At 41.5% G+C, this 20,118-nt stretch overlaps 1 protein-coding gene across 3 annotated transcripts in view; it reads left to right on the top strand.

The window, feature by feature from the left end:
• eno4 (enolase 4) overlaps positions 1 to 20,118 on the top strand; it is a 189,187-nt gene that overhangs the window by 66,025 nt on the left and 103,044 nt on the right. For 2 of the 3 annotated variants that reach the window (XM_062058921.1, XM_062058920.1), the window contains exons 3-4: positions 7,680 to 7,760; positions 16,550 to 16,713. In XM_062058921.1, the coding sequence (XP_061914905.1) occupies positions 7,680 to 7,760; positions 16,550 to 16,713 (245 nt within the window). The remainder of the gene's footprint in view (positions 1 to 7,679; positions 7,761 to 16,549; positions 16,714 to 20,118) is intronic. The other variant, XM_062058922.1, reaches the window with a different exon arrangement.

The following is a 20,118-nucleotide window of genomic DNA, read 5'->3' as shown; positions in this document are numbered from 1 at the left end:
CTTTGCTCCTTAGTTCCAGTGAAAGGAACTTTCAATGCTCCAGGATACCAAAACATTTTGGACAACCCCATGCTCCCAACCTTGTGGGAACAGTTTGGAGCGGGTCCCTTCGTCTTCCAACATGACTGTGCACCAGTGCACAAAGCAAGGTCCATAAAGACATGGATGACAGAGTCTGGTGTGGATGAACTTGACTGGCCTGCACAAAGTCTTGACCTGGAGTAGCTGTAGCTGGTGGCATCAAACCCACTGGAGTAGCTGGAAGCGTCTGCAGGAAAAACCGGGTGGGTGAGATGGGCGGAGCTTGAGCCTATGGGGGCGTAAAATGATCCCTGGGGCCAGAGCTTGAGTCTTTAGTGGCAGAGGCTGACTGGCTGCATCAGCCCTTGAAACACTGTCCATATTGTCAGCAGCATTTGATTTAATGTCAGTTTGTGGAACTTCTGTGTCTGCAGCTGTCAGAAGTAGACAGTCTGTAAGGGGTGTGACGTCATCTGAGCTCACCGCCGTGCGTGCCTGTTAACTACGCCTCCGTTTGCGTGTTTGCTGTGGAGCAGGAATAGGAAATGCAGAAGCTTGAGTCTTAGGAGGCTGGGTGAGGTGAGCGGAGCTTGTATTTAGGGAGGCATAGCTTGAGTCTGGGTAGGCATAGACTGGCTCGCTGCATTAGCCTTAGAAAACAAGTTCAAAGGTTAGCAGAAGTAAAAATACTGTCACTCGGTGGGAGCTGACTCATGGGATTAGGAAAACAAGAATAAAGGTGTGCCTTGACACCCTCTGAGTGTGTCGCCTTGGCCGTCGGCTGTGTGACGTCACCATGCTGCATCGGATCTAAGCGCTGAACGGCGGCCCTGGCAGAGTAACCAGAAGCAAAATGTGTGTTTACCTTACCGTGCTCAGGCTGGAGAAGCAAGGGAGAAGCAGCTGTCTGTGCCTGGGTCTGTTGAAGAGGAGGTGCGTTTGGGAAAAGCGCTGGGGACTTCCGGGTGTCTTGAAATCGGGAAAGGTAGCGGCTTTCTGTCTGCGTCATCTTCGCCATGAGCTGACCCCACGCCACCAACATGTAGGAAGGGCAATCCTTCTTGGTCAGCTCCTCTTCCTCCTCGCACTTCCAACACCCCGACTATGCGTCCGCTCACAGCTCCATTAGGATTTTGTTCTTGTCTTTCACCGTGAGAAACACTTCTTTTGGCTGGATCAATCTGTTGCTTTGAGGTTGCATAGCTGTGAATGGTCGTGTTCTCACAATGCAGAGAAATAGGCAGGGAGTGGAAGGAGCAGCATAGCATGCATGTAAGAATATATTTAAAAAAATACAAAAAGAACAGCGGGTCATCTGGAGGTGCAAGGGAAATCCAAAAAGCGCACTTGCAGAATGCTATCAAAGTAGCGTGAAGCAAACATATTGTCGCTAGTGGTGAACACAAAGAAAGTATTCGGCGTGAAAACAAAGACAACACAACTGTTGCGTGTAGCGCACATTGATCCAGCAACTAAGGCTGGGTGACCAAAGACTATAAAAGGGAGTGATTAACTAAGGAGACAGGTGGGACTACGAGTCATAAACTGAAGACAGGTGGGTCCATTCAGTGCCCAAGGCAACAATAAAAGTAAGCAGAGGAAGGAGCTCAGAGGACAAAACAAAACACTAAACTGCAAATAATAATCAAAATACAACACAGGACATGTGTTGTATGACAGTGTCACAGTTATTGTCACCACAATTATCACTTAAAACCTTAGCACTTCCAACAGCCCACAGTTTTCCCCCGATGGGAACCGTTCCAATATTAAAATGTCCAGCCCGACCCGGGAATCGTAACTCCCCATAAAAATAAAAATACAATTCTAAATTACCCAGAATTCCCGGTTTTGCGGGATATTTTTCCCATTGAAAATGAAAGGCCATTTTTCAAATTTGAACAATTTCCAACACTTGGACAATCAAAGAAAATCCAAGTTCAAAACATTTCCATGTATTCCCAGTTTTCCAAAGCCCTATTTTCATCTCTTCCTGGAACGTTTTCACAGTTCATATTTTTCAACCGTTTTTGTCCATTCCACCTTCAAGACATTCTTTAATTGGGGCAACAAAAGTTGGGGTTTTTTTCGTAAAAAATTCCGGTTTTCCCTAAATTCCAGGACTTCCAAATTACCAATTAAAATTCAAAATGTTACTACGTCAACATTTTTCACCCGTTTCGCAAAATTCCAACACCAACCCATTCATATCAGCAAGGACAATTGTATTACCTATATTTTTAAAAAATCCAGTTTTTCCCGAAATTCCCAAATTTCTAGGGAGTTCTATTCATATGAATGGACATTTTCATATTGTCCAAAATTCTCTATATGTTTCGCCATTTTTTTACCCGATTCAGAACTTTCAACCATCAACCCACACTGTTCTTCACACATGTCGAACACAAAGCATGTTTTCCCTTTCCCCAAATTCCTGGTTTTAACGGAATTTCCGGTAATGTTCTCCCTATTGACAATGAATAAGAAATATACAATCTACTGCAAATCCCACATTAGTCATCCGATTTGAACCGTTTCAACATCTACACACTCCACTAACCCTGGACATTCATGCCAGCTGTTTCCCAGTTCCAAAAATTCCCTAATTACCCGGAATTAACTAGAATTTCCCTCCATTAAAAATGAATGGGCAATATACAAACCTCTCCACATCCCGTTTTTCGGTCGTCCGTAACTCCCACATCGTTCATCGGATTGATTCCTTTCAAATGTCAACACCTTCAGCGCATTTAGGACGTGTGCTCATTCAACAAACATTACAAAAAGTTACCGTTTTTACTGTAATTCATAATTTTCCATTATTTTTCTCATTTTTTAAATTCTGCTTCTTCTCCTACATCTTTCGACCAATTTCTACTGTTCCACAATTAAAACGTTTGTCTCAGTCAGGACAATGATTCTATAAAAATTTTTAAGCCGAAAAAATTCCCAGCTTTTTCCAAAATATTGGACTATATAATTGGTACTGATCCCACCATTCTCATATACAGTTGCCTTTTTTTGTCCCCGAAACTAACCTTGAATGCAAGTAAATGTCTAACACTATCGGAGAATATATTTGTTGTAGTAAAAAACTGCTTTCTGAGAAATGAAGTCATTTTGACCTATTGCATCAAGATTTAAAAAATTACAGCCCTCTTTATATTTCAACAAATAGTCACCTTCAAGGACTCATTTACTTTATTTTCATGCTTATCTATTTAAACATTACAACTTTTTTTAATTCTGCTTGAGTAACATACTTTATGGGAGGCTTTACATTGAAGTAACATTGTTATAGCAAGATTCCAGCATCTACTGTACATATGAAGTGATGTGTCATCAATTCAGTGACTTACAGATTTTAGCACCAGTTAGTATAATTTTGACGAGGATCTCTATTAATGTAAGTTATGGTGTTGACATTTTTTTTCTAAATGTTATTTTATTTGCAAGTAAATGTTCTATAGAATAAGGTAACGTATTTCATTGTAAAAATTATGTTACGGTAATTTATCCCCAAAATTAGCTGAAAACGTTGTACTGTTGAAAGAATTATGGGTATTTAGATGTCATTTTCAATGGCTGAATTGCACCCTTTAACAACCAAAGTCAAACATCACCTGACAGCTAGGCCAAGCAGATGATTTTCACCCAAATAAAGTGAGTTTGAATCCCGGAAACGACAAAAAGAACAAATAGTTTAATACAAACTATTACGACATACCTTTATAATTCTTATAGTCATAGTACGTTCCAGTACAGTTTCCGATCTTTAAGATTCAAACCATTTCACAGTTAAACCTTTTCTATCATTCATTCCGCATTCCAGTTGAGTGTCAGCTCTTCAATTTTCAAACCATTCCTACTGTTTATTCAAACTTTTTATTTAAATTATTTTTGCAGTCATTCACTTTTAAATTCAGCTTCAGCAATGATTGGGGCATTCACACGCAATTCCTATCTGAAGTGCATTCTTTCTGCTTCTTCTCCCATGTTCACAGTTCCACTATTTAAATGTCTTAGAACAATTAAGCTATGTGTTTTTTTAAGGCTGATAAATTCCCAGCTTTTACAGCAGTTATGTTTTTTTTATTTATTATTATTATATTGGACAATCTAATTGGTACTCATCGCACCATCCTGACTGACGGTCATGCAGAATTGCATTCTGGGTAATGGTGTCATTTTGATCTGTTGCATTAGGAGTACACAGCGGAAATGTTCTTTATATTTCACTGAAAGATCACTATTATTGATCGTTTGTTTTATGTAGGTTATATCTAACTGTCACTCATAATTTTTGATTGATTGATTGATTGAGACTTTTATTAGTAGGTTGCACAGTGAAGTACATATTCCGTACAATTGACCACTAAATGGTAACACCCGAATAAGTTTTTCAACTTGTTTAAATCGGGGTCCACTTAAATTGATTCATGATACAGATATATACTATCATATATACTATCATCATAATACAGTCATCACACAAGATAATCACATTGAATTATTTACATTCAGGAGTGTGGAGGGGGGGTGGGGTGGGGGGGGGGGGGGTAGTGGACATAGAGAGAGAGAGAGAGAGAGAGAGATCAGAAGGCATAAGAAAAAGAATCTGCATTTGATTGTTTACATTTGATTATTAGCAATCCGGGGAGGGTGTTAGTTTAGGGTTGTAGCTGCCTGGAGGTGAACTTTTATAGCGGTTTTGAAGGAGGATAGAGATGCCCTTTCTTTTATACCTGTTGGGAGCGCATTCCACATTGATGTGGCATAGAAAGAGAATGAGTTAAGACCTTTGTTAGTTCGGAATCTGGGTTTAACGTGGTTAGTGGAGCACCCCCTGGTGTTGTGGTTATGGCGGTCATTTACGTTAAGGAAGTAGTTTGACATGTACTTCGGTATCAGGGAGGTGTAGCGGATTTTATAGACTAGGCTCAGTGCAAGTTGTTTAACTCTGTCCTCCACCTTGAGCCAGCCCACTTTAGAGAAGTGGGTAGGAGTGAGGTGGGATCTGGGGTGGAGGTCTAGAAGTAACCTGACTAGCTTGTTCTGAGATGTTTGGAGTTTAGATTTGAGGGTTTTGGAGGTGCTAGGGTACCAGGAGGTGCATGCGTAATCGAAAAAGGGTTGAACGAGAGTTCCCGCCAGAATCCTCAAGGTGCTTTTGTTGACCAGAGAGGAAATTCTGTAGAGAAATCTCGTTCGTTGGTTAACCTTTTTGATTACCTTGGTTGCCATTTTATCACAGGAAAGGTTAGCCTCTAGAATGGAACCTAGGTAGGTGACCTCATCTTTCCTGGTGATGACACTGTCACCTACTTTTATGGTGAAGTAATTGACTCTCTTAAGTTTGATGTGGGACCCAAACAGGATGGATTCTGTTTTACCCAAGTGGATGGATAGCTTGTTGTCAGCGAGCCAGGTGCAAGTTCTACAGAGCTCAGCACTGAGGATTTTCTCCACCTGTGACTTGTCCTTGCCGGATACCAGCAGGGCAGAGTCATCCGCAAACAAAAACAATTCACAGTCACATGCCGATGACATGTCGTTTATGTATATTAGGAACAGTAAAGGTCCCAATATACTGCCTTGGGGGACTCCACAGCTCACCGAGAGGGGGGGGGGACACGGTGCCGTTCACCTCTACCACCTGCTCCCTCCCCTCCAAGTAAGACTGCATCCAGCTCCAAGAGGTTTTGTTAAATCCGATTGCTCTGAGCTTATCCAACAGTATAGCGTGGTTAACGGTGTCAAAGGCCTTCTGAAGGTCCAGCATGACCATGCCGCAGTATTTGCCCGCGTCCACCTCATGTTTGATGTGGTCGGTCAGATAGAGAAGGCATGTGTCAGTGGAGTGGTTAGTTCTGAAGCCGGATTGGAATTTGTACATGAGTTTATTAGTGGCAAGGTAACTATCGACCTGTTCATAAACTATTTTCTCCATTACTTTCGAAATGGAGCTGAGAATAGAAACAGGTCGGTAGTTGCCAGGTTCCAATTTGCTTCCTTTTTTAAAGAGGGGAGTTACTCTTGCTATCTTAAAATCTTTTGGTACTTGGCCTTGTGTAATTGATAGGTTTATTATGTGCGTGATGATCGGGGCAATGATGGAGGCAGAGTCCCTGAGGAATCTGGAGGGAATATTATCAAGGCCGGTGGCCTTGTTAGGGTGGAGCGTGCTCAATTTTTTAAACACCTCATCAGCTGTGACCATTTCTAATTTGAAATCATTGTTGGATACTCCTAGCTTTCTGTAGAAGGCTTTAATGTGTTCTACACCAAAGCGACCAGAGTGGTGGGACAGCTTGTTGACAAGAGTTGCAGCTATGCTGGTGAAAAAGGCGTTAAGTCTGCTAGCTACCTCCATTTTGTCTGTAATGAGGGAGTCACCCTCCTTGATGCTGATGTTGGTGAGTCTTGTTTTAAGTTTCTGGCTGCAACCAGGAAGCTGGTTGTTGAGAATTTTCCAGAGCTCACGTGGCTTATTCGTGTTTTCCTCTATTTTGTCGTTAATGTAATTTTTTTTAAGGATTTAGTCAGGTTGGTTGACTTATTTCTTAATTTATTGCATTGCTTTTTGAGAGTTGAAAGGAGTAATTTGAGGTTGATATTATTGGGTTGTTTATCTACTTCTGTTTTACATTTTTGGTATTCAGAGTATTTCCGGTCTCTGTCTTTTATGGCAGCTAATAGGTCCGGATTCATCCATGGTTCCGAGCGGGCTTTGATCCTGACTGTTTTCACGGGAGCCATGTCATTTAGTATCTTTAGGAACGCCGTTTTGAAGCGATCCCAAGCGACATCGACCAGGTTGCTCGCGAGCACAGGGGACCAGTCCCACTCATCTAATTTTAAATTGAAATTGTCATTGGAGTATTTTTTGAGGGATCTGGATTGGGCTGTTATGTGGCCATTGGCTTTAGGTTTAGCTATTTTACGGGTGCAGAAGTTTAGATAGTGGTCGCTAAGACCACAGATCATGACCCCACTATTTTTTATTTTAGGCCGGTCTGAAGTGAGAATGAGATCTATGGTTGATTGGGTGGAATCACACACCCTTGTGGGTAGCGCTATTAGCTGGGAAAGACCGTGCAGATTACAAAACTTGCTGAAGGATCTGAAGACAGGCGCATCTTTGCGTTGAATATCTGTGTTCAGATCCCCAGTTATAATTTTCTCCATGTTGTCTGTCCCCGCCAAGCATTCTTCCAAAGCCCCATAGAAATCACTCTGATTAGGGGGTCTATAAACAGTCCCTATTAGTACCGGCTTAGCATTTTTAAATTTGATTTCCGCCCACACAGATTCCAGGTTATTGTGGTTAAGATCAGTGCGAGTTATGTATTTAATATCCTGGTGAATATACATACAAACGCCCCCACCGTGTTTATTCCTATCCTTTCTGATAACCGAAAAGTTTTGTATTTCTATCTCTGAGTCAGAAATACTTTGATCAAATTTGGTTTCCGAGAAACACAAGATTTTTACCTTCGTGTTGAGGAACATTTCTCTGATTTGGTCGAGTTTGGCTCCAGAGAGGCTGTTCACATTAAGGTGGATGATGTGTAGTCCACTGGAACCAAAAAGAGCATCAGAGTCCGCTGTGTTGTGGTACTGACCAGAAAAATTGTTGGTTATTATTGCTGTTGCAGTTGAAGAGCAAGGAGAGAGAGGAGAGAGGCATATTGATCGTCCTCCAGGTGAAGGGGGAGGGAGAGGAAGGAGGAGGCCAGGTAGGGTTGCTGGGGGATGGGTTGGGTTTCCTTTTGGCGGGCTTTTTTGAAGACAAAGAGAAAGAGAATAACGAAAATGTTTGTGTAAAGGCGCCTCTAAATCCTGTGTATGGCGCGTCCTCGGCCGTCCGGGACCGGGGAGAGGTCGCGTGGACCCCCGCCATCTCGTGCAGTTCCCCGCAATCACCGATGTCTGGGTCGCCGTCCACCGCAGCCGCCGCGTCGTTCACCGCCGCTGAGTCGCTGCCTTCTCTGATGACTGGGTCGTCCTCCACCGCCGCCGCCGAGCCTCCGACCGTGTCGATGAACGGGGCGAAGTCCTCCGCCGAGCCGCCGACCGCAGGAGCACAGGTGAGCCTGAGCTGAGACGAGCCGGTAGCCGAGTTAGCTTCGATGGCGACGCTAGCAGTAGCATTGCTAGTCTTCGCCAGTCGGGACAACATTAACCGTGTTGTTGCAGGTCCAGGGTTGAGTTCAGTGTCTCCTGATAGTAGAAGTAATAGTAGTATTATTGACTTTCTGTCTATCCTTCCAGTCAGGGGCATGTTTCTTCTGCCTCGATGTGCAGACAAGCACGATGCTAACACGTTAGCTCCGAAGCCAAGGTGCTTCGCCGATATATTGTCGTGGAGATAAAAGTCACTGTGTATGTCCATTTCGCGTTCTCGACTCTCATTTTCAAGAGGGTAGAGTATCCGAGGAGGTTTAAAATATAAATCCGTAATCCACACTAGAAAAAGGAGGAAGTGTGGGATAATCCGAGCAGTTGTTTGGATTCCCGATCGGGAGCGAAAGAGGGTGCGACCGCTCATCTCGGCGTCTCAGGGCATGTAATGTATTGATTGTTTATTATGCTTGTGCAACATACTTCATGTGAAATTTCACACTGGGGTAACTTTGTAACAGCAAGAACTCAGCAACGACATGTGATGACATGTGACATGTGTTGTGTTGGTTGACTAACAGATTCAAGAACAAATTAGCGTTATGGTTTTGACTTTTTTTCCTCTAAATGTTAGCTTGTTTTCAAGTAAATATTCTATACAATCAGGTAACATATTTTGTTTTAAAATTGTTTTTAATTTATTCACCCCCAAAAATAGCTGAAAATGTTGTACTGTTGCAGCAAAGAGTTCTGGGTTATTAGATGTCATTTTTTAAGGCTGAATCGCTCCCTTTATCATCCATAGTTTGACATCACATTGGCAGCTCGGATAAAACTGGATAAAACCCATTCCTTTCATCACAGTGATGTAAGTTTGAATCCTGGAAATAACTATAACCATTTGGGGTGGGGGGCAATTTTACATCCAAGTCATATAATTTAATTCCAACTACTACGACATACATTTATCAATTCTATATTTATAGTAGTTTCGGATAAACAACATTCAAACTGTATCAACATTCAAATCATTTCTACTATGAAAGTATTTCTATATCCCAACAATTTCAAAGTCAAACTGTTTCTATCCTACCTTATATATTTTACTAGCATTATTCAATATTTAAACCAATCCTATACAACCAATACTTCCAAACTTTTTTCTAAATTAATTCTGCAGTCCTTCAGCTTTTAAAATCAGCTTCAGCATTGATTCATACACGGAATGCATAGACTCTAGTTAATGCTTTTCCGCACAGTTTTTTTATTCTTAATCCTCTTCGTCTTTCGCTCCGTTTTTTGGTCATCCCACATAACAGTTATGATGCATAATCTTTGTGTTGGTGCGTTCATATTTCCGAACATAGTGGTTGCTATGAGGTGATGAAACATTCTAAATTGTTTACTTTGTTTATAGACACGAGACAGCCGTAGAGAAGACATAATGAAGAAAGTGTTTGAAAGACTGAGGTGCATGCAAATGGGATAATCAAAAAGAGGATGTTGGATTGTGTTCATATAGATGAATGTTTGATACTGTATGTGCACTATTTTAAAAAGTGAATCTAAGTAATAAAAAAGTTAGGTTACTTTATTAGTACCCAAAGGTAAACTTATTTTGCAGCCAGCAAGATCAGGACATTTAAATATACAGAGAAAGTAACATTTTAGATATGCAATACAAAGACCTACCACATAACAAGCATCACAAACATTGCCAAGATCAGAAAATAGTACATGTACTCAAAGTTCCCCATAAAAAAGATAAAACATATACAATCCTAATCAGATAAGATTTGGGACAAGCCAGAATAAAACACCATAATAAAAGAATAATAAAATAATAAATTGCACTAAAATGAATAAATATAGGCAAAAATAGGTACTACAGCTTATTTAGTTCTGTGATGGCAGCTGGGACAAAACTACATCTGCCTCTTGGGACTAAAAACCTCTGTCCAGATGGGACAAGCTGAAAGTTAGAGGTATCCGATAATGGCTTTTTTGCCGATATCCGATATTCCGATATTGTCCAACTCTTAATTACCGATTCCGATATCAACCGATACCGATATATACAGTCGTGGAATTAACAAATTATTATGCCTAATCTTGTTGTGATGCCCTGCTGGATGCATTAAACAATGTAACAAGGCTTTCCAAAATAAATCAACTCAAGTTATGGAAAAAAATGCCAACATGGCACTGCCATATTTATTATTAAAGTCACAAAGTGCATCATTTTTTTTAACATGCCTCAAAACAGCAGCTTGGAATTTGGGACATGCTCTCCATGAGAGAGCATGAGGAGGTTGAGGTGGGTGGGTGGGGTTGGGTGGCGTCCCGGAAGAGGTAGTGCTGCAAGGGGTTCTGGGTATTTGTTCTGTTGTGTTTATGTTGTGTTACGGTGCGGATGTTCTCCCGAAATGTGTTTGTCATTCTTGTTTGGTGTGGGTTCACAGTGTGGCGCATATTTGTAACAGTGATAAAGTTGTTTATACGTCCATTCTCAGTGTGACCTGTATGGCTGTTGACCAAGTATGCTTAGCATTCATTTGTGTGTGTGAAAAGCCGTAGATATTATGTGATTGGGCCGGCACGCAAAGGCAGTGCCTTTAAGGCATGCCCCCAATATTGTTGTCTGGGTGGAAATCGGGACAAATTCGGGAGAATGGTTGCCCTGGGAGATTTTTGGGAGGGGCACTGAAATTCGGGAGTCTCCCGGGAAAATCGGAAGGGTTGGCAAACATGACTGGGAGACCCAACTGCTCTGTACTTCTCCCTATGTCCGTGTACCACTCCGTACTGCGGTGTTTTAAAAAATCATAAATTTTACTTTTTGAAACTGATACTGATAATTTCCGATATTACATTTTAAAGCATTTATTGGCCGATAATATCTGACATCTCTACTGAAAATGGCTATGTAGGTAGTGAGATACATCAGTGAAAATGGAGGAAGCTATCCTCACTACCTCGTTGTTGTACAGGGTGGCTGGAGACAACTGAGACTCACCAATTAATTTACCTGACACTTTAACAATTTAATTTAGGGAATTATTGCCCTTTAGTGACAGGTGACTGAACCATGAGACCAGGGAGAAGGACAAAACAGATTATATGAAAGCAAGGTAAAATATGATCATGATGGCCTTGTCAACATTAAAATTAGACCGTTTTCTCAGACAGTACAAACGTTGGTGAGCCTTTTTACACACCGCATCACAGCTATCTTAAAATTTCAGTTGTTCATCAATTATGGTCCCAAGGTACAGTATTTATACTTGTGCACATTTTCAATGACCTGGTTTTTAATCACAGTTGGCTGGTTCACATGGGGTTTCTTCCTAAAGTCGGATAAGCATGTCCTTTGTATTTGATAAATTAAGGTTAGAGTGTCCGTCCTGAGACTGGAAGGTCGTAAGTTCAAACCCTGGCCGAGTCATACCAAAGACTATAAAAATGGGACCCATTGCCTCCCTGCTTGGCACTCAGCATCAAGGGTTGGAATTGGGGGTTAAATCACCAAAATGATTCCCGAGCGCGGCCATCGCTGCGCTCACTGCTCCTCTCACCTCTCAGGGGGTGAACATGGGGATGGGTCAAATGCAGAGGATCATTTCACCACACCTGTGTGTGTGTGTGTGTGTGTGTGTGTGTGTGTGTGTGTGTTTGTGTGTGTGTGTGTGTGTGACTATCGTTGGGACTTTAACTTCTTTCTTCTTTCATCTACATATAGCAAACTAACAATTACTGAATCAACAGCATATTGATTAAGTTAAGTTAAAGTTAAAGTACCAATTATTGTCACACACTAGGTGTGGTGAAATTTGCCCTCTGCATTCGACCCATCCCCTTGTTCACCCCCTGGAAGGTAAGGGGAGCAGTGGGCAGCAGCGGTGGCCACGCCCGGGAATCATTTTTGGTGATTTAGCCCCCAATTCCGACCCTTGATGCTAAGTGCCAAGCAGGGAGGTAATGGGTCCCATTTTTTTAGTCTTTGGTATGACTCGGTCGGGGTTTGAACTCACAACCTACCAATCTCATGGCGAACACTCTAACCACTAGGCCACTGAGTAGGTTCTCTTGTCATATTTACTCCAACACATGTTTGTGTACAAAATAAATGATAGGGGAGACAACACACAACCTTGTGGTGAGCCGGTAGAAGTACCTTTCCTGACAAAGTATCATTGACCCTGACTTTTTGGGTTCTGTTAGTTAAAAAGTTATGAATCCAGCTCATCAAGTTATTAGTCAGGTTAAAGTACTCAGTCAACCTGCTAATCAGGATATGCGGCTGGATCGTGTTAAAAGCTGAAGAAAAGTCTACAAATAAAAGTCTGGCATGAGTTCCGTTTTTGTCCAAATGTTTTAAAAGCATATCTAAAATAGTTACAGTGGCATCCTCCACACCTCTGTGGGCTCTATATGCAAGCTACGATCTAATTCTAATTGAGTTTGTTTTAAAATCTTAGTCATGACAATATTCTCTAATATCTTCATAACAATGGAGGTCAAAGCCACTGGTCTAAAACCATTAAAAATGTTTGGTCTGTTGGTTTTGGGGACAGGAACTACCACAGCGTCTTTCCAAAGCTCAGGGACTTGTCGAGTCTGTAGGGAAAAAGATAACAAAATACAGGATTTAGTTATTTAGTACATGTTTTAAGTACATGGCCACAGATATTGTCTGGACCATGTTTTTATTTACTTTTACTGCGCTAAATGATCTTTCAACATCCAGTTGAGTAACTTTAAAATGCTTGTTGTCCGTCAGACTATGGCTTAGTTACAGAACTTCTCTGCTAAAATCATATGTATCAAAACGACAATAAAAACAGTTAAGAGCATTAGCCAAATTAATATCTGTGCTAAAATCATCTAAAATAACATGTTTGCTGCACCCTGTGTTTTGAAGCCCTGTCATGGATTTCATTGTCTTCCAGGCTGAGCCAAGATCATTTGCTGCCAATTTATTCTCCAGTTTAAATTTATAGTTTTGTTTGGCTTTCAGAATTTCAGATTTAAGTTATTTTGTAGCTGAACGCTGATCCTGTGCTGTTGCTTGTTTAAAGCATTATTCTTTCTTTGTAATCAGGGCTTTACAGATGTGGACACCCATGGCTTATTGTTGGGATTTTCACTTTCTTGCAGGGAATGATCATGTCCCTACAAAAAGCGACATATGAAGAGACAACTTCTACTTTACTGTCCAGATCGTCTCCACAGGACTCAGTAAGCAAGTCCCAGTCAGTGCAGTCGTAACACTCCTGCAAACAGAGAGCCGACTCATCTGACCAGACCTGCATTTCCTTTGTTACTGCCTTTTCTCTTTTTAATGCAGTTGTGTACATTGGCAGAAGAGGTTGGGAGAAGGGTGGGAGTGGCATAGATTTATATGCATTCTTTACTGACCCATAACACAGATCCAGTGTTTTTTCTTGTCTGGTTGGACAGGTGACATATTGGTAGATGTTTCTGAGAGGTTTTTTTTTTCAAAGAAACGTGGTTGAAATCACCCAGGATAAAATGCGGCACATCTGGTGAGTTGGACTGTAATTTCTGTACTACATCGCTAGAGCCTAGTGCTGCATCTGCCCTTGGTTGAATATAAACAATAGTGATAACAAGTTGAGGAAACTCACGGGGCAGGTAGAAGGGGCGCAGGGATACAGATAGAAGTTCCACATGTGGCGTGCAGATGCGTTCTCTCACAATCACAGAGCTGCAATAGCGTTTGTTGACGTACAAGCAAACCCCGCTTCCTTGGGTCTTCCCTGTTGCTTCCGTGCATCGGTCCTACCGGAAGGGAGTTTCAAAGCCATCAATAGTCAGATCGACTTCCCGGTCGTGTTCGTTGAGCCACGTCTCAACAAAGGCAGTTTTTAAAATCCTTCTGGAAGCGAACATGCCCCTGCAGCTCGTCCACTTCATTTCTCAAGGATCAAACATTTCTCATGATCATCGTAGGTAGACGGATCCGATCAAGCCGCTGCTTTCTCATGCGTAGTCTAAGGCCTCCTCGTTTGCCCTGATTCCTTTTCCTGTTCGTTTTACCATTATTTGCTTAAAGGCCTACTGAAATGAAATGTTTTTATTTAAACGGGGATAGCAGATGTGTCATACTTGATCATTTCGCAATATTGCCATATTTTTGCTGAAAGGATTTTGTAGAGAACAACGACGATAAAGATCGCAACTTTTGGTATCTGATAAAAAAAGCCTTGCCCCTACCGGAAGTAGCGTGACATAGTCAGTTGAAAGTCTCCTCTCATTTTCCTATTGTTTTCAATGCAGCTAGAGCGATTTGGACCGAGAAAGCGACGATTAGCCCATTAATTTGAGCGAGGATGAAAGATTCGTGGATGAGGAACGTTAGAGTGAAGGACTAGAGAGGCAGTGCAAGACATATCTTTTTTCGCTCTGACCGTAACTTAGGTACAAGGGCTCATTGGATTCCACACTCTCTCCTTTTTCTATTGTGGATCACGGATTTGTATTTTAAACCACCTCGGATACTATATCCTCTTGAAAATGAGAGTCGAGAACGCGAAATGGACATTCACAGTGACTTTTATCTCCACGACAATACATCGGCGAAGCTCTTTAGCTACTGAGCTAACGTGATAGCATCATGCTCAAATGGAGATAGAAACAAAATAAATAAATCCCTGACTGGAAGGATAGACAGAAGATCAACAATACTATTAAACCATGTACATGTAACTACACGGTTAATAATTCCCAGCCTGGCAAAGCTTAACAATGCTGTTGCTAACGACGCCATTGAAGCTAACTTAGCAACTGGACCTCACAGAGCTATGATAAAAAAATTAGCGCTCCACCTACGCCAGCCAGCCCTCATCTGCTCATCAACACCCGTGCTCACCTGCGTTCCAGCGATCGACGGCGCGACGAAAGACTTCACCCGATCATCCGTGCGGTTTGCGGCTAGCGTCGGCTAGCGCGTCTGCTATCTAAGTAAGTCCTCCTGGTTGTGTTGCTACAGCCAGCCGCTAATACAACGATCCCACCTACAACTTTCTTTTTTGCAGTCTTCATTGTTCATTAAACAAATTGCAAAAGATTCACCAACACAGATGTCCAGAATACTGTGGAATTTTGAAATGAAAACAGAGTTTTTTGTATTGGATTCAATGGGTTCCGAATACTTCCGTTTAACTATTGACGTCACGCGCATACGTCATCATACATAGACGTTTTTCAACCGGAAGTTTAGCGGGAAATTTAAAATTGCACTTTATAAGTTAACCCGGCCATATTGGCATGTGTTGCAATGTTAAGATTTCATCATTGATATATAAACTATCAGACTGCGTGGTCGGTAGTAGTGGGTTTCAGTAGGCCTTTAATTAAAGTCTCTGCGAATGAAGTCCAGAAGCTGTAGCGCGGCATTAGTTGACTGAACCAAAGTTACAGAGTTGAGCTGCTGCAGCACGTCTCTGGTGTTCTCACCTACAAGAAAAACAGCAAGTTTAAAAAAAATCCACAAAGCGGTAAAATATGCGATATCCATTTTTGATTGGTTGAACTAAGAGTAAATAAACAATTGTGATAAAAACCTAAAATACTAGTCAATAAAAGCTTTAAAAAAGAGAAAAGACATAAAGAGGACGCCTGCTCTCACTCACTACTGGTCGCTGCGTGCTCATGCGCCCTTCGGTAAGGAAATGGCTAATGGAAATGTTCATCGTTTACACCACACGCACGCAATTAACCAACATCGTCACGTTCTCATTTCACACTTTTAACAAAAGTTACAATATTAAATGTCCCTAGTACATATTAGCACAGTATATAACGGTAAAACACTGGTTTTTAACAGTAATGTACAATATGGTAAAGGAGACAACAAGTAATCATTTTTCTGGTGGCCCGAGTTTGATATTGTTGTATTTAAAATAACATGTCTAGTTGATAGATGATGACAAGGTTTTGTTGCCATAGTGCTAATAATGGTAACTACTGTACATCACAACCACAGCTTTGTTGTTGACTGCTGTTGTGCGTGCCTTCGACCTGTCAAGGCGGCGACAGAGCGGGAAGGAGGCAGCGACCTCATCATTCCCGGGTACGGTGGCACCTTCTTCATCTCATGGAAATAACAATGCCGGAATTTGAGGCTGTTCTCTCAAACATTTGTGAGAACAGCCTTTTATGTGGGGATATAAGGCTGAAATGGTACACTTCTTAACAGTTTCCACTTAAAAACAGTTCTGTGCGGACAGCCCCTAAATTAAGGTGCGTCATATGGTGCTGCTCTGTGCTGATATGACGTGATCTGGAGAAGACATTTCCATTGTGTATATATGACTGTGACATGTGACTATTTCCAACAATCATGTTAATCATTGTCTTGATTTTCATTCTTTGTGTCCAGAGGACAGCCTCTGCTACGATTTCCAGCCACTTAGGACTGACAACAAACATTGAAGAGAGGGAGCAGCATGTGATGATTGCTGTCCAGTGGATAACTGAACCTCTTAACAAAATGCTAGAAAAACACAACCCCTGTGATCAAGCAGAAGTTGACCGTAAACTCAGGTATTTGAATTTAGCGCTTGTACTGTACTACTTGTATTTTTCTACAAAGGTGGTGCTCGGTTTACAATACAACGTTCTTAGTTACAAAGTTTAGTCATTACAAAATAGCTCCCTTGAATTTATTAGATACTTGGACTGTCAAACGATTAGAATATGTAATCGCATCTAGTCACCTTGGGCAGCAGGGTGCACAGGTGACTGCGTGGATTCCCTTCGGGTACTCTGGCTTCCTCCCACCTCCAAAGACATGCACATGGGGATAGGTTGATTGGCAACACTAAATTGGCCCTAGTGTGTGAATGTGAGTGTGAATGTTTTATGTCTATCTGTGTTGGCCCTGCGATGAGGTGGCGACTTCTGCTCGAATGCAGATGGGATAGACTCCAGTGACCCCGAGAGGGACAAGCGGTAGAAAATGGATGGATGGATGGATCTAGTCACCTTCTTTTTGTAGTTAGCTGATCATCGATGATGAATATTCATCCGTTTTCTACCGCTTGTCCCTTTCGGGGTCGTGGGGGGGTCGCTGGAGCCTATCTCAGCTGCATTCGGGTGGTAGGCGGGGTACACCCTGGACAAGTAGCCACCTCATCGCAGGGCCAACAAAGATAGACATGATTAATTGCAAATAAATAGACATTGTTTATCTTTAATTAGTGTACCTTAGATTGTTTTTAATACTATATGGTTTATGGTTTAAGTTTATTTTGTACATACAGTCACAACATAATACATCACAATTTCCAGGTTCTCTTTTCAATATGTTCGAAAAGGAGTACGAAGAACCCTTCTACCCCTTTTCCATATCATAGCAATTACTAACACTTTTATTTACTTCCTGCTCTCAATCTGTACACACTTTACTCCATACGTAATACAATTCTAAATATAAGTAAATAAATTAATAACAAAGTAAGTTTTAATTCAGAAGATAAGATAAATAAGATTATCTCATTTTTAATAAGTTCAGAATATTCATCATAATTATTTTTCTTTGAACTTTGTGAACACTGAGTTTGAACAGCCTCTAAAACTGAATCATTCGTACATTGTTTGACTTTTTTGCTGATAAACTAAAGGTGTTAAGTGTTGTGTGTGCATACCACTGTTTTAAATTGAATTTTTATCTGAGGTTATAGTTCTCCTATAATTAAAGGACTGGGCAATTTGTGTGCTTAATCAAACATACTGCTTTTTTAACACACATTATTACGTGCATCAAAAAAATTATCCCATTAAAGGAAAGTAGCGTCAATAGCTATGTTATGGGTTATACCTGTACAGCGCTTTTCTACCTTCAAGGTACTCAAAGCGCTTTGACACTTTCCCACATTCACCCATTCACACACGCATTCACACACTGATGGCGGGAGCTGCCATGTAAGGCCCTAACCACGACCCATCAGGAGCAAGGGTGAAGTGTCTTGCTCTAGGACACAACAGCAGTGATTAGGATGGGGATCGAACCAGGAACCCTGAAGTTGCTGGCACGGCCACTCAACCACCCGAGCCAGATCGTCCCATTAACTCATTATTATTACGTTAACTTTGCCTGTTCTATTTAAAACACATTTTTGTCCATTAAAGTGACTGTTGGCAACCGTTTCCCAGCTAATAAGTTTCATATAAAGCATCCTGTATTTCATTAATTGTCATTTTACATGCACCTATCCACGCAAAACGGGGCCCACCACATATTGCGGGGCACTTCGCACAGCCAGTGATCTTCAACCCTACGCATACATAACATTATCTTGCTTATCATTCACTTTCTTTTCAGCATAACTTTACTAATAGTAAGGTAACATCTGGTAATGTTGAGCACTTTCCAAATACGATTCACAAGCCTGAATCATCACCCGTTTTATAACAGCTGGTGTTCAATCTGTCGCAGTATTTTTTGTTGAAAATAACGTCATAATATTAATGTTTACAGTCTTCTCATGGCTCAGCTGCTGAAGTGCTTCTTCAGGGGAGGTTCAGACATGCTGTATGCAGGCTACTTTACACAGATGTTGCTTTTCTTTTGGACCTTGGTACTGCATGTTTCTTCTGAGAGGTTTTTTTCCTACTCAAAAATAAAAATCAGTTTTTTGGCTTTTCAGAAAACATCACAAGTTTGAGCCCAAGTAGCCACCCCCTAACGACAAAGATGGATGTAAATAATCCACCATCTCAGAAAAGTAGCTTGCATAAGGAATTATTTTTATTTCTGTTTCATCTAAAACTGTATTTCATGTTTTTACTACTGTATTTCATGTATTTCATGTGTTCTGTGGACAGTGTGAATGACTGAAGAATTATTTTATGTATTATATTTAACTTACACTAAAACTTGACATCATTGTCATTGACTGGAACTCGTTTGTAACCCGAGGACCACCTGTATGTATTTTCAAGTTAGTCAAATCCAATATGCGTTACATTTGTTCACACTTAAAGGCCTACTGAAATGACATTTTCTTATTTAAACGGGAATGGCAGATCCAATTCTATGTGTCATACTTGATAATTTCGCGATATTGCCATATTTTTGCTGAAAGGATTTAGTAGAGAACATCGACGATAAAGTTCGCAACTTTTGGTCGCTGATAAAAAAAAGCCTTGCCTGTACCGGAAGTAGCGTGACGTCGCAGGCTGAAGGGCTCCTCACATTTCCTCATTGTTTACACCAGCAGCGAGAGCGATTCGGACAGAGAAAAAGCGACGATTACCCCATTAATTTGAGCGAGGATGAAAGATTTGTGGATGAGGAACGTGAGAGTGAAGGACTAGAGTGCAGTGCAGGACGTATCTTTTTTCGCTCTGACCCTAACTCAGGTACAAGGGCTCATTGGATTCCACACTTTCTCCTTGTTCTATTGTGGATCACGGATTTGTATTTTAAACCACCTCGGATACTATATGCTCTTGAAAATGAGAGTCGAGAACGCGAAATGGACATTCACAGTGACTTTCATCTCCACGACAATACATTGGTGAAGCCCTTTAGCTACGGAGCTAACGTGATAGCATTGTGCTTAAATGCAGATAGAAACAAAAGAAATAAGCCCCTGACTGGAAGGATAGACAGAAGATCAACAATACTACCAAACTCTGGACCTGTAACCACACGGTTAATGCTGTACCGCCGGACGAAGCCTAGCAATGCTGTTGCTAATGGCGCCATTGAAGCTAACTTAGCTACGGGACCTCGACAGAGCTATGCTAAAAACATTAGCTATCCACCTACGCCAGCACTCATCTGCTCATCAACACCCGTGCTCACCTGCGTTCCAGCGATCGACGGTGCGACGAAGGACTTCACCCGATCATCGATGCGGTCGGCGGCTAGCGTCGGATAGCGCGTCTCTATCCAACTCAAAGTCCTCCTGGTTGTGTTGCTGCAGCCAGCCGCTAATACAC

The sequence above is a fragment of the Entelurus aequoreus genome, linkage group LG09, assembly GCF_033978785.1.
Source record: "Entelurus aequoreus isolate RoL-2023_Sb linkage group LG09, RoL_Eaeq_v1.1, whole genome shotgun sequence".
Classification (NCBI taxonomy): domain Eukaryota; kingdom Metazoa; phylum Chordata; class Actinopteri; order Syngnathiformes; family Syngnathidae; genus Entelurus; species Entelurus aequoreus.
Note: the sequence above shows the minus strand (reverse complement) of the source record. Positions and strands in the feature narration are given on the sequence as shown.